The sequence below is a fragment of the Moschus berezovskii genome, chromosome 5 (assembly GCF_049115385.1).
Source record: "Moschus berezovskii isolate FMDL1 chromosome 5, NW_MosBer_1.0, whole genome shotgun sequence".
In the NCBI taxonomy this organism is placed as follows: Eukaryota; Metazoa; Chordata; class Mammalia; order Artiodactyla; family Moschidae; genus Moschus; species Moschus berezovskii.
In genome coordinates this window covers 124,947,560-124,973,867 of record NC_142464.1, presented here as the reverse complement: position 1 = coordinate 124,973,867, position 26,308 = coordinate 124,947,560, and the positions used below count along the sequence as shown (strand labels likewise).

The following is a 26,308-nucleotide window of genomic DNA, read 5'->3' as shown; positions in this document are numbered from 1 at the left end:
TGAGTCCGCGATTTCCTCAGTGTCCCCGAGAGCGGCCCTCCGTGCCGTTGCCTCCTCACCACTGAGGGACTCGGAACTGGAACCAGTTGCCTTCTGAGACACTTTTATTGTGAGAAACTGGCCCCTTGCCCCTGTGCTTGCCGCCTCCCTCAGGTCACCACTGCCCTTGCGCTGGCTGGTGCCCCAGCCCCAGCTCGCTGCCCCTCTCCCCATCCACGGCACGGGTCCTTGCAGATGGCCCTCAGACGTGAGCGTGTCCCACAGGCCTCTGCTGTCTTCAGAATGCCCGCCTTGCAGGCGGAGCTGCACTGGCACTCGGCGAGAGGGGGCATTACCTCCTGTGGTTTGTTCTCACCTGCTCCTTCCAGGGCGGAGGGGCTCCGTGGTGTGCCCTCTTGGCCTTCTGAAGCTGCGATCTGTTTTTCTTCCCCTTGAAGCTTCGTTTGCCTCCACATTGGCCTCCCTGCGTGTCCTCTTTCAGCCTCTCTGAGCTGCTTGTGCGGTCAGTCGCCTGCCTTCTGTGTATCTTGGGCCATAGATTGTCCTAACAAATTAAAATCTGGGGCAGTAGTATCGCATTATAGGTGACATGTAGTCCATGTAGTCTAGAAGCTGTTAAGTGTGGCTGGAGCCAGGAGGAAGAAAATGTTCTGAACTGAACATCACACACTGCTGAGTCTTCCAAATGCTTTGATAGAGCTATTGAGTTCTAGTCTGTTTGTTTGGTTTTTGCTCCTTCTACATTGTACCCACTAGTTATCCTTTTTGGTTTCCATTTTTCCTCTTTGATTTCTTTCTTATTCTGTTATGACAGCTGCTCAAGTAATTTTACTGCTTACTGTGTCCCTCTGGATCTTTATATTTTATGGTTAATTTTTTATTCTTTCTCAGAGGTTTTGTTTCTCCTTAACTGCTGGGAATGCCTCTGAGATGTCTCTACCTCTGGATCAACCTTTTGTCATGTATATAACATTTATTAGAGCCTTTAATCTTGGGCCTGGGAAAATTTAATGTATATTTAATTATAAAACTTAATGTATGCTTAATCATAAAATTTAATGTATGTCTAATTTAAGAGAGGGGCTTCCTCTGTGATCATGTGGTTTGGCTTTCCTGGGCACCACTCTCTTGCATGGGGTTCTGGAAGGTGGGTGGGTCAGCGAGGTTCCGTCTGGACGGAGCCTGTGTTCCAGGGGCCACAGACAGCGTTGCTCCGCTTTTCCACCTCAGCATGTAGTTCCTCCAGCCGGGCTTTGCCTTCCTGGGATCTTAGCATCTCTCATGTCAGATACCCACATTCTGCAAAGTGGCTTCAGCCTGAAGACGCGTCCTGGATTGCAGTTGTGTGTGGGCCTCGGCAGGACTCCCGGGGTCCCGAGGCCGGGCAGGCTCCCTGTCTCCGAGGATTCGCCCGGTGGCCCCTGTAGCGATCCCGCGCTGTCAGCTTCCTCTCTGCTGGTTGTTGTTTAGCTGGTCAGCTGTGTCTGATTCGTGTGTGTGTGTGTGTGTGTGTGTGTCTGACTCTTTACAACCCCGTGGACTGTAGCCCACTAGGCTTCTTTGTCTGTGGCATTTCCCAGGTGAGAATACTGGAGTGAGTTGGCGTTTCCTCCTCCAGGGCATCTTCCTGACCCAGGGATCAAACCCGTGTCTCTTGCATTGGAGGCGGTTTCTTTACCACTGGGCCACGTGGGAAGCCCATGCAATCCTCGGGTCTCTTGACTCCCGAGGACACCTGCGTTCTTTTTTCCGTGTCAGGCTTCATCCTTTCTGTTGTGGTTTTGTCTTCGGTCCTTTCAGTGGGAGCCTAGATGAGAAGGCCAGCCACCCTGTGCTCCATCTGCAACCCCGCTGGAAACCGGGAAGATCTATGAACCTCCGAGTGTGGGGGCAGAGCCTCTACAGCTCTCAGCTTTGGGCTTCCCTGGCTGTCCAGAGGTTGAGACTCCGTGCTTCCAGTGCACGGGTCACGGGTTAGATGCCTGGTCCCCCAGTGGTGAGGACTCCATGCTGCCACTGCAGGGGGCAGGGCTGGAAGCCTGGTCCCCCAGTCAGAGAGGTTCCACCTGCTGCAAGGTGCAGCCACAAACAAAAAACAAACCAGACAAACTCTCAACTTTTAAAAACATCACCCCTTTAACTACTTTATGTCCTGTGTTTTTTAGATGTAGTGAGTGGGTGGCAGGATTTTTGCCACACTGCTGCCGCCATTTTTGCCACGAGCAGCTGTACGATGGGAAGCATGGTTTCATGTCCTCAGCTGCATTCCCTACATGCAGACTCAGTGATCTAAGCAGGATTTCGTTCCTGCTGATACTTGGCATTAATAAACCCTTTAGTTGAGTTTGTTAGGGCCTGCTTGCTTTTCACGAGTTTCACTTAATTCTTCACCTTTATTATGGCTGGTTTAGGAATGTGGAAAAAGTGAAAGTGTTCGTTGCTCAGTTGTGTCTGACTCTCTGTCCATGGTCTTCTCTAGGCAAGAATACTGGAGTGGGTTGCCATACCCGTATCCAGGGCATTTTCCTGATCCAGGGATCGAACCCGGATCTCCTGCTTTGCAGGCACATTCTTTACCGTCTGAGCCATGGGACTATCTGAACATGATTATGCTCAGGTTCAGAGCCACCGCTAAAGGAGCCACTGACGCTCTTGCTGAGGTCTCAGTAAGAGAACGTGTGACACACGGTTCTGCCTTAGAGCCCTCGTGACGCTTCCGCCAGATTTCAGTGCCTTGTTCTCAAGGTGGTCCCCGTGTTTGGGGTAAGGTAAAGTGTGCAATGTATTATCCCACCAGAGAGAAAAAACAGTCAAAAAATCATTAAAAATATACTTGTTAACTTGTGAAAGAACAGAAATGTATCAGAACAAAAAGTGTTCAAAGATCTCACGTAGTACATTCCTCTGGTGTGGTTCACATGCGTGTGCTCTGTGCCTAACGCAGGGAGTAGGTGACGTCGTGGAAGGACTAACCCGGCGCCCTTTCCTGCCCCTCGATTCCCTGGGGACCCCCCCTTTTCTTTGTGTGAGGAGCAGGGAACTCCCAGTCCGTCTCCACACACCTTTCTTCATCCGTTCTTCCAGCTGCCTTTGGCACTTTAATTTTAAATATTCGTGATGACCCTGTGTGAATTAGTAAACAAAACCGTGGTTTCAACGGTAGTACTGCGAACACTGTTTCTGATGTGTATCACATCAGGTAAACGTAGTGAGGTTCAAAAAAGCTTGTGTGTGTGTGTGTGTTCTCTCCTCTTCATCCAGAGAAAGATTACAGCAGCCTCTGTGACAAGCAGCCGATCGGAAGACTTCTCTTCAGGCAGTTCTGCGACACGAAAGGGGATCTGAAGAGGCAGATTGAGTTCCTGGATGCCGTGGTAAGTGCTTTATCACAGCGTTGAACCACCCGAGCCTGTGCTTTTGAAAACTGAAAGCTAACTTGAGAGCTCTCTAAGGCGATCAGACATTGCAGTGAGGTAAGAGCACATGACCTAGTTGTCCTGGTGTCACGCTGTGTTGGTTTAAAGCGGATAAAGTAGTGGTTCATACAGATTCCTTCTCAAGCTCTGGAGAATCACAGGTGTTTATGGTGTGGCTTTGACGTGCTCCGCTTTCCCTTGTAAGAAGGCTAAAGAGCTGGTGAAGGCAGCGCTTGAAGAGCCGCCGCCTCCAGCCGCCCTGAGTACTTGGAGACGCTTCCACTCAGAGCACACACAGGACAGAAGGCTAGTGCAGGATGCAGGGTCACAGTGAATGGAGCTGACCGTCCTTCTAAGCCTGCCTGACATTTCTGTGTCTCCAGCTCCGTGTTTACCCTGATTTCCTTCTAGGTTAAGAGAGGTTGTGTTTCTGAAACCATAGAGATAGCACTTGCAAGACTAGAAGCTTCAAAACCATAAAATTCAGAAGCAGCTTAATGGAAAGTCAGTAGAATTTAATAATAAAAGTTCTCTTACCTTTAGTTAGTTGTGCCCAGATTATGACACTTCCCTCTCTGCTTTAGCCTGTCCTAGTTCAGTTCAGTTCAGTCGCTCAGTTGTGTCTGACTCCTTGCGACCCCATGAATCACAGCACGCCAGTCCTCCCTGTCCATCACCAACTCCCGGAGTTCACTCAAACTCATGTCCATCGAGTCAGTGATGCCATCCAGCCATCTCATTCTCTGTCGTCCCCTTCCCAACATCAGGGTCTTTTCCAGTGAGTCAGCTCTTCGCATGAGGTGGCCAAAGTATTGGAGTTTCAGCTTTAGCATCAGTCCTTCCAATGAACACCCAGGATTGATCTCCTTTAGAATGGACTGGTTGGATCTGCTTGCAGTCCAAGGGACTCTCAAGAGTCTTCTCCAGCAACACAGTTCAAAAGCATCAATTCTTCGGCGATCAGCTTTCTTCACAGTCCAACTCTCACATCCATACGTGACCACTGGAAAAACCATAGCCTTGACTAGACGGACCTTTGTTGGCAAAGTAATGTCTCTGCTTTTTAATATACTATCTAGGTTGGTCATAACTTCCCTTCCAAGGAGTAAGCGTCTTTTAATTTCATGGCTGCAATCAGCATCTGCAGTGATTTTGGAGCCCAAAAAAATAAAGTCTGACACTGTTTCCACTGTTTCCCCATCTATTTCCCATCAGCAAATATGTATTGACTCCATACTGCATGCAAAGTACTAGCCTATATCATGGGGATTTTATTCATTTTTCCCCTTGATTTAGTTTTTTAGAAATACGTACCTGTATGTATTCTTTCAGAAAACCGTATGGGGCCCTTGCCTGTTCTGTTGTTTGCCCCTGCTCCGGGAGCTCCCCGGCCCTCCTTACTGGTGCCTGGACTGGGCTGAGAGATGGCTGGAAGGGAGGCAGTCAGAGCTTCCTTTTTAAGGCTTCTCAGAGGCGCTGGTGGTAAGAAACGCCCTGCCTGCTAGTGCAGGAGACGTAGGAGACATGGGTTCGATCCCTGGGTCAAGAAGATCCCCTGGAGCGAGGCAGCTCAGTCTAGTGTTCTTACCTGGGAAATGCCACGGGCAGAGGAGCCCGGCAGTTTATGGCCCCATAGGGTTGCGCAGAATTGGACACAACTGAAGTGACTGAGCGTGCATGCTTCCTTTTTAAAACATGCTCTGTTTTATATTGGCATGTGGTCGATGTACAGTGCTGTGTTAGTTTCATGGGGACACCTGAGTCTTCTGATAAATCATGACCCCTTTAGCTGCTAGGTGCCTGGCTTGCTGGCCGTGGCGCCAGGAACAGTTTTTTGACGGTAGCCTTGTGGTGCATAAGCCACAGCAGCGTATGCCACCAGGCATCGCTCCGGCTCTGACTCTCCTTGGAGTGGGTGATGCCAGGCTCTTTGAGCTCCTTGAGTGGCCAGGTGGCATCTTAACCATTCCCTTCTCCTGGCTGCTGACACGGCTGTTCGCTCTGTCCCTCTCTCAGTGCTTACTGAGTGAATTACCGCATCTGTGTCAGTCGGGGGGCCGAGGAGAGACATGGAAATGGTAACAGATGTGCTCAGAGATTGGCTGCAAGGAATCAGCATACACGATGGTGCATTCTGGCTGGAGGTGGGAAATCCGTAGGACAGACCATCAGGAAGGGCAGGACAGGAATTTCCAGCAGTGGGGTGAAACTGCTCTCCTCAGGCAGAACTTCTCGAGGAAGCCTCAGCTCTGCTTGAAAGGCCTTTGCACTGGTTGAACGAGGCCCACCCAGATTACCTGGGATTAAAGTCAATCAAGAGAGACTCTGGTCACATCTGCAAATACCCAGCAACACTGGGTTAGTGTTTGAGTACCTGGGGATGATCACCAGTCTGGTTGGTAACGTCGGAGGCCATCACAGAGTCACAACACTTTCTTTCCCATCGATTGTCCATTGTATCGTATCTAGAACTCCTGGAACTTGAGTTGAGCAGTCTGTGAGTAAACAGTGTGCTGGTGAGTGTGATGCCTTTGAACGGAGAGAGTGAAGTCGGCTCTGGGAGGGCAGCCAGCCTAGGTCACGGCCCCTGTGCCGGGCCTGAGCAGAGTGCGAGGGAGGAGGCTGGATGCTGACACACAGCCCTTCATCCTGGAGCCCTCTCCGTGTGTTCCGCAGAGCAGCTTCCTTGGGTCTTCATTCCCCACCTCTCTCAACTCCATCTGGCTTTCGGCTTCACTGCTCTTCAGTGGCTTCGTGAGGCCTCTGCATCCTCCTGTCTCCCGGGCTGGGGACGCTGCGGAACGACTTGTTGACATCCTCTTATCTCGGCCTTGGCGTGCTCCCCCTTGTCTCTCTGTCTCTTCTCTGTCTTCCCATTCCTTGTTCCTGCTCATCCTCGATGGGGTTTAGGTGCTGATCACATGCTGCCTGCGGTTTCATTCTCTGGCCTGTGTGCTGTCGCCTGCCCTTCGGTTGATCCCTGACATGTGTGTGAATGGCTCCTGCTCAGGGGTTGCGGACTGACTGCCTTGGGAGCACTGCACACAGGTGTCCGAGTGCCCCTTGGGCTCTCCTGAAACACCGCTGCCTAGGACAGCCCCAGTTGTCCATCGTGCTCCCTTTTATGGGCCGCATTGAAGGGCTGGAAACACGTTGTGATGCAGGGAGCATCGTGTGTGCTGCTTTACGGTGTTGGTGATCCTTTCAGAATAGACCAGTGTTTCCCGGCCATCGCTTTTCCAAAGAAGAGCTGCAGGTACTTGATCTAAAGAGCTGCTCACTGCTTCTCAAGGCACCAAGTCAATTCCACAACTCAGAGGATTTTTGAAACCTTACGAAGTCCACAGAGAAGCTTAACTAACATTTTTCTTTTCTGTCGTCTCTGCAATCAGGCAGAATATGAAGTGGCCGCTGATGAGGACCGAAGACGCTGTGGGCTCCTGGTCTTGGACACGTTCTTCATGGGAAAGGTGCATTTTTTTCTTTAGCATAAAGATTTGTAAATGACTTAAATACTTAGAGCACCTAGTCATATTTACTTAGTTGGAATAAGTAAGTAATGAAATGGCTCCATTTTACTTTGGAGTCAAAGCCCATTTGGGTCTGAATCATCTCTGCCACTCACTCACGGTGGGAACATCTTTGTGCCCACTAGACAGTCCACAGGGAGCTGTAGAAGAGAGGTTTCATTTATGTAGGTTTTAAATCTTTTTTGTTAATTTCTTTTTTCTTCCTCACCGTTTCTGAAGAAAAGCTCAAACAGCAAGGGAAGTTGTCAAGGAGAAAGATGCAACGTGGAGAGTTACCCTGGTTGATGCAGCAAGCATGGGGGCGGGGGGCAGACACCTGCTTCTGTTGTCCAGTCGCTCAGTCGTGTCTGACTCTGCGGCCCCATGAGCATCAGCCTGCCAGGTTTCCCTGTCCTTCACCATCTCCTGGAGTGTGCTCACACTCATGTGCCATCCAGCCGTCTCATCCTCTGTCACCCCCTTATCCTGCCTCAATCTTTCCCAGCATAAGGGTCTTCTCCAATGTCAGCTCTTCACATCAGGTGGCCAAAGTATTGGAGATGAAGCTTCAGCATCAGTCCTTCCAATGAATATTTAGGGTCGATTTCCTTTAGGATTGACTGGTTTGATGTCCTTGCTGTCCAAGGGACTCTCAAGAGTCTTCTCCAGCACCACAGTTCAGTTCTTTCATGCTTAACCTTTTTGATGGTCCAACTCTCACATCTGTATGTGACTACTGGAAAAACCATGGCTTTGACTATACAGATTTTTGTCAACAAAGTGATATCTCTGGTTTTTAGTACGCTGTCTAGGTTTATTATAGCTTTTCTTCCAAGGAGCAAGTGTCTTTTAATTTCATGGCTACAGTCGCCATCCACAGTGGTTTTGGAACCAAGAAAATAAAGTCTCACCATTTCCACTTTTTCCCCTTCTCTTTGCCATGAAGTGAAGGGACCAGTTGCCATGATCTTACTTTTTTGAACTTTGAGTTTTAAGCCAGCTTTTTCACTCTCCTCTTTGACCTTCATCAAGAGGCTCTTTAGTTCCTCTTCGCTTTTTGCCATTAGGGCAATGTCATCTGCATATCTGAGGTTAAGCAGAAGTTGATATTTCTCTGGGCAGTCTTGATTCCAGCTTGTATTTCATCCAGCCCGGCATTTCGCATGATGTACTCTGCATGTAAGTTACATAAGCACGGTGACAGTATACAGCCTTGATGTACTCTTTTCCCAGTTTGGAACCAGTCTGTTGTTCCATGTCTGGTTCTAATGGTGGCTTCTTGACCTGCATACAGATTTCTCAGGAGGCAAATTAGGTGGTCTGGTAGTCTCATGTCTTTAAGAATTTTTCACAGTTTGTTGTGATCCACATAGTCAAAGGCTTTAGTGTAGTCAATGAAGCAGAAGTAGATGTTTTTCAGGAACTCTCTTGCTTTTTCTGTGATCCAGCGGATGTTGGCAGTTTGATCTCTGGTTCTTCTGCCTTTTCTAAATCCCGCTTGAACATCTGGAAGTTCTCTGTTCATGTACTGTTGAAGCCCCTTGTGGAAAATTTTGAGCATTACTTTGCTAGCGTGTGAGATGAGTGCAATTGTGCAGTAGTTTGAGCATTCTTTGGCATTGCCCTTTTTTTGGGATTGCAATGAAAACGGACCTTTTCCAGTCCTGTGGCCACTGCTGAGTTTTCCAAATTTGCTGGCATATTGAGTGCAGCACTTTCACAGCATCATCTTTTAAGATTTGAAATAACTCAGCTGGAGTTCCATCACTTCTACTAGTTTTGTTCGTAGTAATGCTTCCTAAGGCCCACTTGACCTCACACTGAAGGATGGCTTGCAAACGATAGGAATTTATTGCTCACAGGTCTGAAAGCTGATAGCCAGCACCTCCTTCCTGTGTGCTTACGTGGTGAAAGAGGTGTGAGGTGTCTCTGGAACCTCTGCTATAAGGGCTCCAGCCCCACTCACAGGAGGTCCATCCTCTTGATCTAAGCATCTCCCAAGGGCTCTGCCTCCCAGTGTCATTGCTTTGGGGGTTGGGAATTCAACATGTATCTTTGGGGCACACATTCAGATCACAGCGCTCATGCATAGGACATCCTGAGTATTTATACACATGAGGGAGAAAGAAAGCTGCGAGAGCCAGTAAATGAGTTCAGTAGGGTTGCAGGATACTAGCCCACTAAACAAAATTCAATTGTGTTTCTATACACTATCATTTAAAGTCCAAAATGAAATTAAATCAACTCCATTTACAATAGCATAAAAAAGAATAGAATAGTTAGCAGTAATTGTTTATAACAAAAGAAGTGCAACATTTAATAGATTGAAAACTTCAAAACATCATTGAAAGAAAGTAAAGCAGAACTGTAGTAAAATGGAAAGACACCCTGCATTCACAGATCAGAAGACTTAATGTTGATTTGCAGACTCAGTATAATCTGTATCAAAATTTTAGCTTCCTTTGTTTGAAGAAATTAACAAGTAGATCTTAGAATTCATACACATACTGAAAGGATCATGAATAGTTACAACAGTCTTAAAAAACAAAGTTGGAGGACTTAACGCCTGTCAGTTCCAAACTGTCCTACAAAGCTACAGGACAGTATGGTCCTGGCAGAAGGACAGACGTACAGAGCAGCAGAATAGAACTGAGCGTCTGGAAACACAGCTGACTTTCAGTAAGGCTGCCAGGACTGTTCATTCGGGGAAAGGAGAGTCTTTTCCATAAATGGTGCCAGGACAGCTGGGCAACCGTGTGCAGAAGAAGGAAGTTTGACCCTTATTTAATACTGTATACACAAAGTAACTATGAACACCATGCTGCTCCTAGAAGAAACCTCTCAGGCGTGAATCTTAGCTGTAGAACTTCAGGTGCAAAGCTTCACGACCTCGATGTAGACCGTGGGTTCTCATATGTGACACTGAAAGGACAGTGACAAAAAAACAGGTAAACTGGACTTCATCAGAACCCAGCGCGTCAGAGGGCACCACAGAGGGGAGAAGGCGGCCTGTAGAGTGGGGGACATGCGTGCAGTCCAGTGTCGGACCGGGATCGGGGATCCGAGATACGTAACCAGCTCTCACGGTTCAACAATAAGACAACCCAATTTTTAAAAAATAATCAAGATTTGTGTTTCTAACAGAGGATAATAAGCATATATCTGCAAAATCTACCCCGATCCGTCCCCACCAGTGGACTTTCAATCAGAGTTCTCATTGTCTAAAACTTTAAAAAGCAAGGCACTGGGTCATTTGGTAAATTTTCCCTGGCAGTCACCTTTCCTGAAAAATTTAATATAAAGCCCCAGAAACAATCTGTATTCCACTTTCCTCGTTCTTGGTATCCGGCCAGTGGTACCATCCTCAGCTTGCCACACTTAGCTTGCCTCACGTCTCTGCTTATGGGGGATCTCAGCATTGCTTTTCCTTCCTGTGAAAGAAAATTTCTGTTAGTGTGTTTTCTAAGACACTGAAGGAAGGATCTCTATTTGGAGTAAGTCATTAAATAGTCTTCATAGAATTAACCTGCTGTTTAATTTAGCTTCAGGAAATTGAGACCTTTGGAGGGGAAATAATACTATGGAAAACCCTGAGAGCTATTTCTATAAAACGTGTATTTTTGAGACAAGTGTTGGAGTTTAATGGCTTTGCTGGGAATTTTGTCTTGTTTTCTGTTTGGCCCTGTGCCTGGAACAGTGCATATTTGATGAGTCAGTGAGTGAACAAACCTCTTTCTCCTCATCGTAGCCTCACCACGTAGGAAGAAAGTGGTCTTGGGGGCACACTGCTCAGGCGTGGCTCCACTGCTGTTTCTGTGGCTATACCAGAATGTTCCACAGTTTGTTGAGCCTCTTCCATCAGGTTGGTATGAGGCTAAATGATATAATGCATCACTTGTTTTAGGCAATTTGAATGACAGCTATTAATCATTATTAGGTGTAACAGTATTATTGGTTTTGGGGGGAAATGTGAGTTTACTTCTTGTATATGTCTACCAGTGGTTCAGCATCTTTGATGAAATAGCTGCTATGATTTGTGGAAAACAAAAAGTTGTATTATGGTTATTCAGCTGTCCCACAGCCAGAAATCTGTAGGTTCAGTGTACAGTTGAATGTGATCTGTGTATTTTTTTCCAATAGATCGGGACAGAAGTTTTGCTGTGTGTTTTCTTTTTCCAGAACCCTTTGCGTGAGGGTCAGGAGAGGGGTTGGCTGGTGTGTGAGGATGTTGGTGAGAATATAGACTCCTAGAGCCTTTTTGCAGCGCAGTTTTGCAATAAATACCAGTGTTATAAATGTGTGTATCCTTTGAGCTAGTATTTCTCCCTCTAGGAAGCTACCTTATAAAACACAACTGTGGAAAATGTTCATGGCAGTGATATTTGCGGTGGCGAGAACTGGCAGCTGGAATGGTTGAGGGGCAGAAGCCCGTTCTCTAGGAGCCATGTAGTCATTGAGGAAGCAGGGTAGCTCTGTGGGTGTCAGCATATACTTACCAAACTGTACATGTATTTATCCCATTTCTGTGAGGGGGGAAATGTGTCTATTTCTGAGTGTGTGGGTGTATATTTTTAATTGTGATTAAAAAATGACAAATTTTCCATTGCAACCATTTCAAGGCATACAGTACAGCAGAGTTACGTGCATTCACAATGACGTGCAGACCGTCACCACTGCCCATCTCTTGGATGGTTTTCATCTTGCACAACTGTAGTTCTGTCCCCATTAAACACTAACTCCCACTGCCCCTGCCCACAGCCCCTGGTCCCCTACCATCTGCTTTCTGTCTATGAATCTGCCTAGTCCAGGGACCTCATATCAGTAGAATCATACAGTATATTTCTTTTTGTGACTGGCTTATGTCACTTAGCATAGTGTCCTTAAGGTTCCTGCATGTGGTAACAGGTCTTAGAATTCCTTTCCTTTTTGAGGCTGAACAATATTCTTTGTCTGGATGGACCATACTGTGTTTGTCCATCCACCGTTGCTGGACACTTGGGTGGTTCCCATGTTTCCAGTGTCAGGAATAATGCTGTGAACGTGGGTATATGGGCATCTTTTGGGGACCGTGCAGAAGAATTGTTGGAAGAGGCTGCTGACACATGCCACTCTGGAAAGCAAGGCTGGTGGGGGGGCGAAGGGGGCACCCTGACCTGTTATTTAATACCCTTCATGGTGTGGTTGCTGTCAATAAGCATTAGATTCTGTCTTCAGTTGGTCATTTATGAAATCACTAACTGTCGTGTTTGGTTTGTGCCGTCTGAAGGATTCGCCAGCCCCTCTACCAGAAATACCTGAACACGTGGTGCTCAAGTGCAGGCAGAGGCTGTGGGAGGACCCGTGCAAAGACGTCTTCGAGGAGTGCACCAGGTGAGTGGGTGCACACAGCCGGGGGCTCTGCCTGGGGCTGGACCCCGGCAGCCTCTCCACGGGGGTGTGTCCTCTCTGGATTAGGACGGTCCCCTCCACTGTCACGCGGATGAGTGACAACCACACATGAACAGGGACATCCTGAAGTGCCAGGTCGCGAGCGTGGCTTTACTGCCTGCCTGGCCCTCTGTTCAGCCTTCCACAGGGCTCGCTCCAGGGTGAAAGGAGCCCCATAGAGCATGCACTGAACATATCTTTTCTGCAGACCTTTGCAGTCAGGACAGGAATGTCCTGAGTCCAAGCAGTCACCTGAGTTCAGCTTGCTAGTGTGCTCAGGAGGAAAGAGTGGTGGCTGAAGTGACCTGGCCCCAAGCGTGGAGTCGCTTGTAAGCAAACATTCATTTGGGTGTCACTCACTCCCTCAACGTGCGCCTGCTGAGCCCTGCCCTGTGGGTACCCGAGTCCACTCCTTGGGGCGGCCGTAATGTGAGGCCGACCCAGGAGCCTGGACTTGAAGGCAGGCCATCAGCTGGGCCGAGTGTCTGAGCACCCCAGAAAGGCTCCTTCTTTCCCCTTCCTGCTTCTGATGTTGAAAACGGTGGGAGTTGCACATGATTGGAGAGACTGGTCTGAAATTCTGCCTTCTCTGTGCTGAAATTTCAAGAGGTAGACATAACAGCTGATAATCTTTAAACAGGTGTTGGTATTCAGGCATCTGTCTGTTTGATTAGTTCATTTGACAGGTGGCTCTTCACTCCTACATGTTTATTAACTGTCATTTACCATCAGCTGCATGTGGCATCGGATAACTGGAGACGGCAGCACAGCATCGTGTGGCCTCTAGGAGTTTGTGTTCTTGTTCTTCTGCTTCATCCCCGTCTTGTTACGGCCTTTGTTTCCCCCAAACCTTCCTTTCTCATTTTGGTTCCCAGAATCCTGGTCCTGCGTAGTGAGCTAAGTGAGTCCTCTCTGCTTCCCACATGAAGCTCTGGTGAGAATCCGCACGTGATGGTTAGTGGGAGTGTGAAGATGAACTTATCAGAAACCGGTGCTGAGCTGATGCAGTTTTCAGTGTCATGATGCTTACAGATTGTGTGCAGTAGGCTCACGCCAGACTAGGGCAGTGGCGCAGCGTCTGCTGCTCTGAGGCAAGGGGTGTTGGGAGTAAGGTTGGCGTCCTGGGGAGCTGACTTGGTCGTTGACCTCACTAACCTATACAGACCGTGAGAGACACAAGCGAGTTAGAGTCAGGCAGTGTTTGTGTTCTTTCTGGAGACACCGAAGGACCTTTGTAAAGGGGATTGACTGAGCTGACAGTGTTAGAATCCTGACTGGTTCACAGATGTTTGGAGCTGAGCTGCCCACGTGTTCGCCAGGGACAGGAGCCCCGGAGCAGGGCCACCCATGCTCGCACATGGGGGCGTAAGGGCCTGGCCTCCGGGACGGGCTTAGTTCTAGGACTGCAGTGGCAGCCTCTCAGCACCCAGTGTCACTGACAGAGAGTTTGTGTTGATGTGGGTTGTGATGGCACCAATGTTCCGCTGTCCTGCAGAGCAGTGACGTGGTCACCTGGCTTGTGGCCTCTGGTAAGCCCTTCCGTGAGAATGAGAGTTTAAGACAGTAATGGATGACTTAATGCTTTTATAAACACACGTCATTACTGAACTCCCTCTAAAGTGAAAGTCACTCAGTCATGTCTGACTCTTTGCGACCCCATGGACTATATAGTCCATAGAATTCTCCAGGCCAGAATACTGGAGTGCGTAGCCATTCCCTTCTCCAGGGGTCTTCCCAACCCAGGGATCGAACCCAGGTCCCCTTCACTGCAGGCGGATTCTTTACCAGCTGAGCCACCAGGGAAGCCCCGACTCCCTCGCAAGGGTCTCGGAAGTAGGGAGCCTCAGAACACAAGTTGAGAAGTGTTGTGCTATAACATCAGTCAATCCAGGAACATCTGAATAACCTCTTTGTACAGCATAAAGGAAAGCAAATCAAGTGACTTGCTCAGAAGTCTGAACCCAGTGCGGTTCTGGGATCATTCTCACAGCCTCCTCACTCACGACCTGCTAGAGGCTCGCAGGCGGGCTGTGGCCGCTCCCGGCTCAGCCCCACCGTGCCCGGGGCGGCTTCCTCTGTCAGTGAGTCCGCTGCGGCTCAGGCGGTCTCCCGTCTGCTCCCCACTCAGGGCCAGTGCGCTGCGGCCGTGGGGCCCTGACCACCCCTGTCCCCCAGCTGGACGCCGACTCGCCTGTCTCCTTGACTGAGCGGTCAGAGTCGTCAGGACGGGCTGTGGACGGTCCCTCCAGCGTCAGCTCCGTAGATGCCGATCCGCTGTAGCGCTGTTTTAGAGGGCAGGCTGTGTCCTGTCCCTCACCTACTCCCCGAGGACCAGCTGTGTTCCTACTATCATAGAGTCATAAATAAACCTAAGAGGCAGGGCTCATTGCAGAAGATTCCTTCAGGAAAGGTGTAGTATCAAATAGTGTACTGACTGCTCTGACTGGCTAACTGTATTATTGTCTTTGGTTCGCTGGGTCCTGCTGCGTGGGGCTTTTCTCTGGCTGCGGGGAGGGGGCTGCTCTTTGTTGTGGTGCACGGGCCTCTCACCGTGGTGGCCTTCTTTGTTGCAGAGCACGGGCTCTAGGCGCCGGGGCTTCAGCAGTGCGGCCTGTGGGCTCAGCGCTGTGGCTCATGGGCTTGGTTGCCCTGCGGTGTGTGGGAGCTTCTGGGACCAGGTGTTGGACCCATGCCCCCTGCTTTGGTGGGCAGATTCTTAACCACTGTCCCGCCAGGGAAGTCCTTGAGAGATTTATTTTTAATATTTAAAAAAAAGGTGATACCATGTATTAACAGTTTCTACCCAATGACTGCTATCATTTATATATTTACACTAATGTTAATTGCAGACTCTACACATGGACATCACCAGATGGTCAACACCGAAATCATTGATTATATTCTTTGCAGCCAAAGATGGAGAAGCTCTATACAGTCAGCAAAAACAAGACCAGGAGCTGACTGTAGCTCAGGTCATGAACTCCTTATTGCCAAATTCAGACTTAAATTGAAGAAAGTAGGGAAAACCATTAGACCATTCAGATATGACCTAAATCAAATCCCTTATGATTATACAGTGGAAGTAAGAAATAGATTTAAGGGTCTAGATCTGATAGAGTGCCTGATGAACTCTGGACGGAGGTTCGTGACATTGTACAGGAGACAGGGACCAAGACCATCCCCATGGAAAAGAAATGCAAAAAAGCCAAATGGCTGTCTGAGGAGGCCTTACAAATAGCTGTGAAAAGAAGAGAAGCGAAAAGCAAAGGAGAAAAGGAAAGATATAAGCATCTGAATGCAGAGTTCCAAAGAATAGCAAGGAGAGATAAGAAAGCCTTCCTCAGTGATCAATGCAAAGAAATAGAGGAAAACAACAGAATAGGAAAAACAAGAGATCTTTTCAAGAAAATTAGAGATATCAAGGGAACATTTCATGCAAAGATGGGCTCGATAAAGGACAGATATGGTATGGACCTAACAGAAGCAGAAGATATTAAGAAGAGGTGGCAAGAATACACAGAAGAATTGTACAAAAAAGATCTTCACAACGAAGATAATCACGATGGCGTGATCACTCACCTGGAACCAGACATCTTGGAATGTGAAGTCAAGTGGGCCTTAGCATCACTACGAACAAAGCTAGTGGAGGTGATGGAATTCCAATTGAGCTATTTCAAATCCTGAAAGATGATGCTGTGAAAGTGCTGCACTCAATATGCCAGCAAATTTGGAAAACTCAGCAGTGGCCACAGGACTGGAAAAGGTCAGTCTGCATTCCAATCCCAAAGAAAGGCAATGCCAAAGAATGCTCAAACTACCGCACAATTGCACTCATCTCACACGCTAGTAAAGTCATGCTCAAAATTCTCCAAGCCAGGCTTCAGCAATATGCGAACCGTGAACTCCCAGATGTTCAAACAGGTTTTAGAAAAGGCAGAGGCACCAGAGATCAAATTGCCAACATCTGCTGGATCATGGAGAAAGCAAGAGAGTTCCAGAAAAACATCTATTTCTGCTTCATTGACTATGCCAAAACCTTTGACTGTGTGGATCACAATAAACTGTGGAATATTCTGAAAGAGATGGGAATCCCAGACCACCTGACCTGCCTCTTGAGAAACCTGTATGCAGGTCAGGAAGCAACAGTCAGAAATGTACATGGAACAACAGACTGGTTCCAAATAGGAAAAGGAGTATGTCAAGGTTGTATATTGTCACCCTGCTTATTTAACTTACATGCAGAGTATATCATGAGGAACGCCCGGCTGGAAAAAGCACAAGCTGGAATCAAGATTGCCAGGAGAAATATCAATAACCTCAGATATGCAGATGACACCACCCTTATGGCAGAAAGTGAAGAGGAACTCAAAGGCCTCTTGATGAAAGTGAAAGAGTAGAGTGAAAAGGTTGGCTTGAAGCTGAACATTCAGAAAACGAAGATCATGGCATCTGGTCCCATCACTTCATGGGAAATAGATGGGGAAACAGTGGAAACAGTGTCAGACTTTATTTTTTTGGGCTCCAAAATCACTGCGGATGCTGATTGCAGCCATGAAATTAAAAGACGCTTACTCCTTGGAAGGAAAGTTATGAGCAGCCTAGATAGCATATTAAAAAGCAGAGACATTACTTTGCCAACAGAGGTCCGTCTAGTCAAGGCTATGGTTTTTTCTGTGGTCACGTATGGATGTGAGAGTTGGACTGTGAAGAAAGCTGATCGCTGAAGAATTGATGCTTTTGAACTGTGTTGCTGGTGAAGACTCTTGAGAGTCCCTTGGACTGCAAGGAGATCCAACCAGTCCATTCTAAAGGAGATCAATCCTGGGTGTTCATTGGAAAGACTTGTGCTAAAGCTGAAACTGCAATACTTTGGCCACCTCATGCGACGAGTTGACTCACTGGAAAAGAGTCTGATGCTAGGAGGAATTGGGGGTAGGAGGAGACGGGGACGACAGAGAATGAGATGGCTGGATAGCATCACTGACTCGATGGACATGAGTTTGAGTGAACTCCGGGAGTTGGTGATGGACAGGGAGGCCTGGCGTGCTGTGGTTCATAGGGTCGCAAAGAGTCAGACACAAATAAGCGACTGAACTGAACTGAATTGCAAACTGTTTACATTCCCTCCTGAAATACATGTGCCTCCATGTGTGCAGGCACACATGCACGTACGCACGCACACACACACGCCCTGAGTATATTTTAAACTATTGTTTTTCTACTGGGAGGTTATTTTTATCAAGTGATTCAGTTCAGTTCAGTTCAGTACTTAAAAGGACCTCTGACTTTAGGAAGGTAAATTGGTTTTATTTCTTTTGAATTCTTGCGTTCATGTTTTCACTGGTAGCATTGGAAACTAGTGTGAGATTCTGTAGCTGCAAAATTCAATATACTGAGTTATGGGTAATGATTCATTTTCCCATATCCAGCGCTCACTCATGCATTAGATCATAGAGTTGTCTTCACTTTGTGTTGCAGCCAGATGAACATAGTTGCATAAAATCTCTTTCTAGACTTGTCCATGACCATTTAAGTGAAGAAGCATTTGAAGAATACCAAGAAAGCGCATATTTTTCTCGATTTTTACAGTGGAAATGGCTGGAAAGGTATGTTCTCATCTGACATTCAGTGAAAACAAATCATGACTTCCATTACGGCATTCTGACTGATGTTTACCTTTCTGTCAAAATACTATTGGAAATCTTATTATTACTATTGTGCAGTTCCTTCTGGTCCAGGGGTCTCTGTCTGCTCTCGTTACAATGACAGTTAGCCCTGCTGGCGCCATCGTGAGACAGTAGCCATGTCCTGGACTCACACACACAGAACCCGACGTGGTGCTCGGGTCTCTGCCGTCTCAGCCTCTACCCGGACGCCTGCTGGCTGTGTGTCCTCAGGCAGGGACGTGGCCTGCGTGGGCTTTGGGTCCCTGTTGTGTCAAATAGAACCTACCCACTGGAGAAGGAAATAGCAGCCCACTCCAGTATTCTTGGAAATCCCATGGACAAGAGGAGCCTGGTGGGCTGCAGTCCATGGTGTCACAGAGAGTCAGACATGACTTGGTGACTAAAGCACCGCATCACCCTGGACTGCTAGAGTCACCGGAGGAACGAGTGTAGGACACTCAGCACGGGGCTCGGTGCACGACCGAAGTGCTCAGGAAGTGTCCAGTTCAGTTCAGCCGCTCAGGCCTGTCCGACTCTTTGCGACCTCAGGGACGGCAGCACGCCAGGCCTCCCTGTCGATCACCAGCTCGTGGAGTCCACTCAGACTCACGTCCATCGAGTCAGCACTGCCGTCCGACCAACTCATCCTCTGAGTCAGCTCCACCAGTGTTGCTGTTACAGTGGCTGTTGATTTGTTAAATTTCAGTCCTAGCTCATACAGGTTTCTTGTGCTATGGTATCCACACCGCCTTTGAGGTTCTTTCTGCAAAGAGCAGCTCTCTGTCCATGTCATTTCCCTCCCCAGCCTTCTGAGAGGCCCCCAGAGCTGTGCCAAAGAGAACACAGAGAGGTTTCGTAGTGTGGGCTGGCTGCAGACCTGTGCTCAGCTCAGTCGGTGAGGACAGCGCGTCATGCTGCTCCTGTCTTCAGGGCGCTCACGATTGTAAACGGTCACGCACTTGTCTCTTGAACACTGTCCTGCTGAGGAGCCCCCCTCTGAGCTCAGGCAGCTGGTCCTGGGCACCCTCCCAGGTCCTTCTCAGACCAGGCCAGTGGCTAGGTAGGTTTTTCTCTTTCCAAGTAGCAATGTGATGTGAGACCTGAGGCTTTCTTTCCCCTTGTCATTAATTAGGCAACCGGTGACAAAGAGCACCTTTAGGCACTACAGAGTCCTGGGGAAAGGCGGGTTTGGAGAGGTAAGTCGTACCCGACAGCTGGGAGCAGTACTTCTAGAAAAGCCGAAGGGGGAAAGGAAAGGCGGGATCTTCAGGTAATGTATCGACTCTACCAATACATTTCTTTACTGTGTATTTTAGGAATACTTTTAGCAGCCACGAGAATTAAGATTGAACTTTGAGCAAAAGGTACATGCTTTTTAAAAAATTCAGAGATGCGGTGGGGAGAATGATTCACTATCTTTGTGATTTTACATTTCAGTTCTTAGTTCTTAAAGAGGTTGTTTTCTCATGGTTTCAATGTTCAAGTTTAGTAAGGTTGTCCTGACTGAAAAGATTATTCTGTTTCCATATGGTGGAGTTTCTGTTATTCCATTCTTATAACTGAGGACTAGCCTGGAAGTTCACATAGTACAGAGTATGTTACTAAATTTTATTATATTATTGAATGTGCTTATTTAACTCAACTCTGGACGTGTGTGTACCTTCCATCTACTTCGAAAGGTGTTAGAAAATATGGAAATTGGGGAAAATCCTAAAGACTACTACCCACAAATTCATGAGAGATGGTCTTTAAATGGGATTGGAGACGGCTGTGGTCGGTGCTCAGAGTCCCGTCGCACTCTGTGCAGCAGTTGAAGGAGACGCTAACGGCCTCGTTAAGTGTATGGAGTGGTCACTTTGAGTTCAAGCCTTCCTAAGTCCCAGAACCGGGTGAGCCGGGTCAGAGCTGGGCACACTGTCTGCGTGAGAGTCACATTGCATGTGCTCCCAAATTCTAGTTCAGAGCCATGGCCAGCGCCAGCCCAGGAAGAGTCACACTGCTGGCGTCTCCTGTCATCTCTCGCAGTGGCCGCGAGAGGGACTAGTCGGTGTGCCAGCCTCGGGAGAGCCCGCAGGGCACCCGCTGCGGCCCTGGAGGCCACCTGGTGCTCTGCGAGTCCCACCCCGGCATGCTGGGCCCTTGGCGGGAGACATGTCTGTGAGGAGTCTGTCTCCTGACGTGCCTCCGGAGCGCTCAGTCCATGTTGCCCGCTCCACACTGCCTCCAGGGACGGAGCTCAGACTTCGTGAGGAGCAGAGGAAAGCAGCTTCCAGCAAAGCTCAAGTCTACAAAGCGGTGAAGCCCCTAGTCTGTCCACACAGAGGTGTTAACAATGGGCTGAGCAGAAACACGTCAGCAAGTTTTCACTGTCTTGAAAAGACTCGGTGTACTTATGAGCTTATACAGTACTTTTTAAACACATTGACTTGTGCTCCCAAACAAATGGCTGGGAGGACAAATAAGTGGCTGTGGTTCTTCATAGGTGTATTCTGGGCGTGCGGCACTGCGTCAGTCCCAGGGTGGGGTCAGTGGATGGTCCATCTCTCTCAGGAATGCCAGTTAGAACCCTGTGACTAAGGCAGACACCTGGGGCCCTTAAGTCCAATGCCAGCAGTGCGTTTACCTTTGCTAAGTGCCGGCACCTCTTCTGGTGGTTGAAAGGCCAACGTTTCGGTTTCATTTGGTCAACAGCAGTGCTTTCACTTAAGCCCTGAGCCCTCCAGGCAGCCCTGGCGTGTTCGAGGCCGGCGCAGTGGACAGGGGCTGGGTGAGCAGCGTTGCCTGTGTGGCAGGTGGTAGAGAGAGCATGTCCTTGGGACCCACACACCCTGAGGTCAAGCTCCTGCGCCTCTGCTTCCAGCTGTGTCATCAGGGAGCCCGCTGTGGTTTCCTCCTGCAGAGGAGTCATGAGCCCTGCTTCACCATCGCTGTGAGGAACAGCTGAGGGGCTGCAGTGCCTGGCACCCCACCCCTTCTTCCTTCTTGCTCTCTGACTTGGCAACTTCAGTTGAAGGAATCTGTCTTCAGTGCATGATAAGAGATGTGCAAAGACTATGTGCCAAGACTTCGTGGTGGGAAAATGACAAACTATGTTTCGGAATTGTCACGTATTTGTAGAACGTTTAATGATGAGAAGATAGTCACACAATAAGATGAGAAAAGGTTGTAAAATCTTACCTGTTCTGTAACATGAGCCCGATTTCTCCTGACAGCCGGAGGCTGTGGGGACGAGCTCTGTCCACTCGCGCGTGTGTGTGTGTGCGTGTGTGTGTGTGCGCGCGCGCGCGTGCAGAGGGGCATTGGGGGCTTGTGCAGCACAGTGTCAGTGATGGCTGTCTTGGAATCCGGGTGCTCTATCATTGTCTTTTTTTTTTTTTTAAAGGTGAACCATTTCTAAAGACTTCATTGAATTTGTTACAATATTGCTTCTGTTTTATGTCCTGGGTTTTTGGCCATGAGGCATGTGGGATCCCAGCTTCCTGACCAGGGATCGAACCTGTACCCCTCGCACTTGAAGGCAAAGTCTTAACCACCCGACTACTGGGGAAGCCCCCCTCTGTCATTGTCTTAACACTGTCAGTATTGTCTGCAATGAGGTTTGTCTGTTACCATCAAAAATATTTTGGTCGACGGATAAAATCGTATTATGTCTTATATTCACTTTTAAAGTAATCCTCTGGGGGACTTTTCTGGTGGTCCATGGCTAAGACTCCATGCTCCCAATGCAGCAGGCCCAGGTTCAATCCCTGGCCAAGAAACAAGATTTCACATGCCCCACCTCAAGATCCTGCGTGATGCAACAAAACTCCCACATGCTGTGGCTAAGAGCTGGCAGAGCAAATAAATAAATATTTAAAATTAATTAACATTAAAAAATAAAGTAATCCTCTGTGCATGTGTGTGGCATGTGTGTGCGTGCATGTGTCGTGTGTGCGCAGGGTGTGGCCTGCGTGTGCAGGGGTGGTGTGTGTGTGCACACGTGTGGCACATGTGTGTGCAGGGGTGGCGTGTGTGTGTCTGGGGTGTGGGGCAGGTGGCAGGCAGAGGAACCTGCAGCCTGCGCCAATGGCTGGGAGACTGGTGGTGGCTGTGCAGTCGCTCAGTCGTGTCCGACTCTGCAACTGCACGGACTGCAGCCCGCCAGGCTCCTCTGCCCGTGGAATTTTCCAGGCAAGAATACTGGAGTGGGTTTCTACTTCCTCCTCCAGGGGATCTTCCTGACCCAGGGGTCAAATTCATGTCTCCTACAGCTCCTGCGTTGGCAAGCAGATTCCTCACCACTGAGCCACCGGCGAAGGCTGGAAGCTGGGAGTGTTATTGTACTGTTCTCTTACCTTTGTTTGGAAGTTTTCATAATGTGAAGTAACATATAAATATTATTTTAAGAACTAATTAAGTAAAATAAAGGTATAAAAGCTTATGGATTCTATGAAATACATGTATTCTTGAATTTTAAAAGTAATCAAGAATATTTACTGTCAGAAACTTGCATTCTTATACAGAAAGTAGAAAGACACGGGAGACATACTTAAGCAGATACAGAAGGATCTCATAGAGTGAGTTCCGCCATCACTGTGCTTGGTTCATAAGCTCCCTTCTTAAACAAGGACCTGAAGGTCAGAGGAAAGTACCCATGGGGACCCAGCTGTGGCCATGGCGGCCGTGGTCTTGGCCCCACTGAGTCCATGCTGCTCTCGACCAGAGGGAATTGTCACGGAGAACACTCTTTCCTCTTGGCAGCCTGAGAACTGCCTAGTGGATATGAACTGTTGTGTGTTTTTTTTTTTTTAAAAACTAGGTTTGCGCTTGTCAAGTGCGAGCTACAGGAAAAATGTACGCCTGTAAGAAGCTAGAGAAGAAAAGAATAAAGAGGAGGAAAGGGGAGGCCATGGCCCTGAACGAGAAGAGGATCCTAGAGAAAGTGCATAGTAGGTTTGTAGTAAGTATCTCCTCTGTCCTCCTGGGGATGGGGAGCTGGGTAAGTGGCGTTTGTCCAGCACGCCTGCCGCTGGACACAAGCCTGTCCTAGCCGGTGCGAGGGGTTTGCTGTCCGGCCGCTGACAGGAGAGGTGCAGGAGCAGCCCTCCCCTGCCCTGCCCAGCCCTTCCTGGACACAAACAGGTGGTTTGTGATGAATCTGTCCTTGTCCCCACCGCCCAGTCTGGCGCTGACTCTCTGCCTTCTCTGGTGGCATCAGCAGCTGGGCTCACCCTGTGGTTGGCCGAAGCCCCAGCTGGGGGAAAGGCTTGAAGATGCGTCTCTACCCGGCCCCTCACTCAGGCCTCGTCTGTGCCCGCCTCTGCCGTCTTTCTGATAGCGCAGGTTCACTCCGCGCCCTCAGCCAGCGAGCTGCGTCATGGGGGGCCTGACTCCACCCTCATTGTGCGGGTCAGGGCTGAGCCCAGGGGCCCTGCGTGCAGGCTGTGTGTGTCAAGCAGCGGGGTTTTCATCTCCACAGCTGCTTCCTCCACCTTATTACATGTTGAAGGAAGAGAGGGAAAGACAACTTATAAAAGGCTTCTCAGTTCTGAGGTCAGCAGCTTCGTGCTGGGCACAAGGCTTCCAAGACAGGCAGGCCTTCAGAGCGGTCACCTAGTTTAATAGCAAGGGTTTATGTGTGTGACATGTCAGCCTTGTGTACATGCTCTACAAGAAAACCTTTGATAAAATGGGCTTATCTTAGAGTCGCTTTAAACATAATTGTGTAACTACCTCCAAACACCAAAATCTACAGTCTAGCGCTGTGAAAGGGACATAGATAATAGTTACGGTTTATTCTACTGAAATACAGTATTTTGGTTTCTGTACTCCTGGCCTCTCGCCAGGATCCTCGAAATACTTTCCTTTGCCCTTGATTCTGTTCTTTACTTCCTGCTTATGGCTGATCTGGGGGGTCCTGACTGTCGAGTTCATCTCCTCCTCCTCCCCACAGCCCCTCCCCAACCCCCCACCACAGGACGACTGTGTGTGTATGCAGTCAAAGACTCTAGACAACTGGTTGAGAATTTGGCCAAGTTATTAGATATGGCACCAATTAGATAGGAAACAGTTTGAAAAACTTCAATTGAAACCATTTACAGTAGCGTTAAGAAACATCAGAATCTAGACAAAAATCCAATGAAATGTGCAAGACTTCTACACTGGAAACTGTAAAACACTACTTACAAAAAATTAAAGATGCCCTAAACAAGTGGTGGGGTTCCCCTGTTCATGGGCTGGGAGCCTCAGGGCTGTGATGGTGGTAAGATGAGTGAAATGCAGCCCCAGCCAGGATCCCAGCAGGGCGTGTGTGTGTGTGCTCGTGGGTGCAAACTGACTGCAGACCAGCAACAGGCATGGCACGGGAGAGGCTCACAAGACCAGTGTATGGGCCCAGCCGGGAGTGTCCCCTGCGCGGCTCGCACAGGAGTGAGAGGCGAAGCCGCAGGGGAGCCCCGCACCTTCAGGCTGTGGCTGGCGACACAAGCGCCAGAACTGAGCAGCCCGCACCCCCCTGCTCCGCCGGAGGCGTCTGACTCCCACGCTGAACGCAAACAGTGCGCAAGCGTGGAGTGCCGGAGCTCAGCAATTAGAATGTAGCTTTGAGGAGTGCCGCCCCAGGTTCTTTGTGAAGGTTGACACCTGCTCACTGAGACATGGCTTCCCCAGTGGCTCAGCAGCAAAGAGTCCACCAGCCACTGCAGGAGACGTGGGAGGCTCGAGTTTGATCCCTGGGTGGGGAAGATCCCCTGGAGAAGGAAATGACAACCCACTCCAGTATTCTTGCCTGGGACATTCCATGGACAGAGGAGCCGGGCGGCCTGCAGTCCATGGGGTCAGGACTTGTCAGTCATGCAGTCAAGAGTTGGACGCGACTGAGCACTAGAAAATCCCATGGATGGAGGAGCCCAGTAGGCTGCAGTCCGTGGAGTCGCTAAGGTTCGGACACGACTGAGCGACTTCACTTTCACTTTTCACTTTCACACATTGGAGAAGGAAATGGCAACCCACTCCAGTGTTCTTGCCTGGAGAATCCCAGGGACGGGGGAGACTGGTGGGCTGCCATCTATGGGGTCACACAGAGTCGGACACGACTGAAGTGACTTAGCAGTAGCAGCAGAGCACGCACGCACTTAGGAAGTTCTCCGCGTTCAACACGGAGCAGCTATTAGATCTTCATCAGGTAAAGGTTTGCGATGATGCCCGGCAGGCAGCACTTTGGTGTTCTCATTACAAACGTACGTGGACTGTTTGACTGTTGCTTGCAAACAGAGTACATCGCCAGTGAATGAGCAGGTTTTTGCATTTTGTTTCCTACGTTGCTGCTGTCCTCAGGTTAGTTTATGTTACACGTACCAAACCAAAAAGTCCCTGTGCTTGGTGCTGACCATCATGAACGGAGGAGACCTGAAGTTCCACATTTACAACCTGGGCGGCCCTGGCCTCAGCGAGCAGAGGGCGATCTTCTACGCGGCTGAGCTGTGCTGTGGCTTGGAGGACCTGCAGCGGGAGCGCATCGTGGACAGGTGGGAGCGCGTCGTGGACGGGCGGGAGTGCGTTGTGGACAGGGGGGAGCGCATAGTGGACGGGCGGGAGCGCATGGTGGACGGGCGGGAGCGCATGGTGGACGGGCGGGAGCGCGTTGTGGACGGGCGGGAGCGCGTTGTGGACAGGGGGGAGCGCGTCGTGGACGGGCGGGAGCGCAGGGCTCCGGGCACCTCCAGGCCCACTCGCCCTCAATGTTGGGCTGCCTCGCGGCTCCCGTGGCCACTGAGGGGCTGGGGTGGGCGGGCTGGTGGGGAGCCCTGGCCCTGATCCCTGGGGGCCGCGCCCTCACCATGCTGGAAGTATGGCCAATCAGGGGCAGACTTTGGTTTTCTTTTTAGTTCTCTTCTATCTCCAGTAAGTACTTTTCATTTAAGTTGGTCGTGCTGTTTACAAGCATGAGAGAAACCCGTTTCCAAGGCCCTTAGACATTTAGACAGTTGTTCCGAGGACTGGGGATGACGTTCCAACAAAATAACAAATGTTCTGAAATAATTGTACTTATTTTAATACTTTTTTCATCTTAGAATTCAGTAGAGAAAATTAAATGCCGTGGATGGAATTAGTTTTGTGTTAGGAATAAATCTAGGTTTTAGGGACAGCAGTCCCTCCGCCAGCTTTAGAAGCTGGGGTCCTGGGCGCTGACACTCTTCGGGGCTGCCCCCACGCCACTCCCTGCGTTCAGCCCGCTGTGATAGTCCCAGGAGACGTTGTGTGTAAAATGCTTAAGCACACGTCTTGGCGTCCATTGGGCACGCCGAAGGGG

General features: G+C 49.2%; 1 protein-coding gene across 7 annotated transcripts in view; it reads left to right on the top strand.

Moving 5' to 3' along the window:
* GRK4 (G protein-coupled receptor kinase 4) overlaps positions 1-26,308 on the top strand; it is a 53,903-nt gene that overhangs the window by 8,183 nt on the left and 19,412 nt on the right. For 6 of the 7 annotated variants that reach the window (XM_088836582.1, XM_088836580.1, XM_088836584.1 and 3 more), the window contains exons 3-9: positions 3,262-3,374; positions 6,809-6,886; positions 12,192-12,295; positions 17,866-17,958; positions 19,151-19,214; positions 22,817-22,957; positions 25,294-25,523. In XM_088836582.1, coding sequence (XP_088692708.1) covers positions 3,262-3,374; positions 6,809-6,886; positions 12,192-12,295; positions 17,866-17,958; positions 19,151-19,214; positions 22,817-22,957; positions 25,294-25,523 — 823 coding nt within the window. The remainder of the gene's footprint in view (positions 1-3,261; positions 3,375-6,808; positions 6,887-12,191; positions 12,296-17,865; positions 17,959-19,150; positions 19,215-22,816; positions 22,958-25,293; positions 25,524-26,308) is intronic. The other variant, XM_055434477.2, reaches the window with a different exon arrangement.